We start from the raw sequence: 281 nt of genomic DNA, 5'->3' as shown, positions 1-281 counted from the left end.
CCCGCCCGCCGGGACCCGAGGGGAGCACCCGCGGGGGGACAGCTCTGCACCCCGCGCATCCCTTCGGGACCTGCAGCATCCCGCACACCGGGACCCGAGCGGATCATCCGCGGGGGGACAGCTCCGCACCCCGCGCATCCCTCCGGGACCTGCAGCATCCCCCAAGGAACATCCTCGGGGGGACAGCTCTGCACCCCGCGCATCCCTTCGGGACCTGCAGCATCCCGCACACCGGGACCCGAGCGGATCATCCGCGGGGGGACAGCTCCGCACCCCGCGCA

At 74.4% G+C, this 281-nt stretch overlaps 1 protein-coding gene across 1 annotated transcript in view; it reads right to left on the bottom strand.

Moving 5' to 3' along the window:
• The window catches only part of LOC103804173 (ephrin type-A receptor 7-like), a 7,273-nt gene extending 7,022 nt beyond the window's left edge, over window positions 1-251 (bottom strand). Inside the window, exon 1 of the mRNA XM_009076772.1 lies at window positions 71-251. Coding sequence (XP_009075020.1) covers window positions 71-251 — 181 coding nt within the window. The remainder of the gene's footprint in view (window positions 1-70) is intronic.
• Window positions 252-281: the final 30 nt, after the last annotated feature.

The sequence above is a fragment of the Acanthisitta chloris genome, unplaced genomic scaffold (genome assembly GCF_000695815.1).
Source record: "Acanthisitta chloris isolate BGI_N310 unplaced genomic scaffold, ASM69581v1 scaffold14100, whole genome shotgun sequence".
NCBI lineage: Eukaryota > Metazoa > Chordata > Aves > Passeriformes > Acanthisittidae > Acanthisitta > Acanthisitta chloris.
The sequence above is the reverse complement of the archived record's forward strand: the minus strand, read 5'-3'. Positions and strand labels throughout refer to the sequence as shown.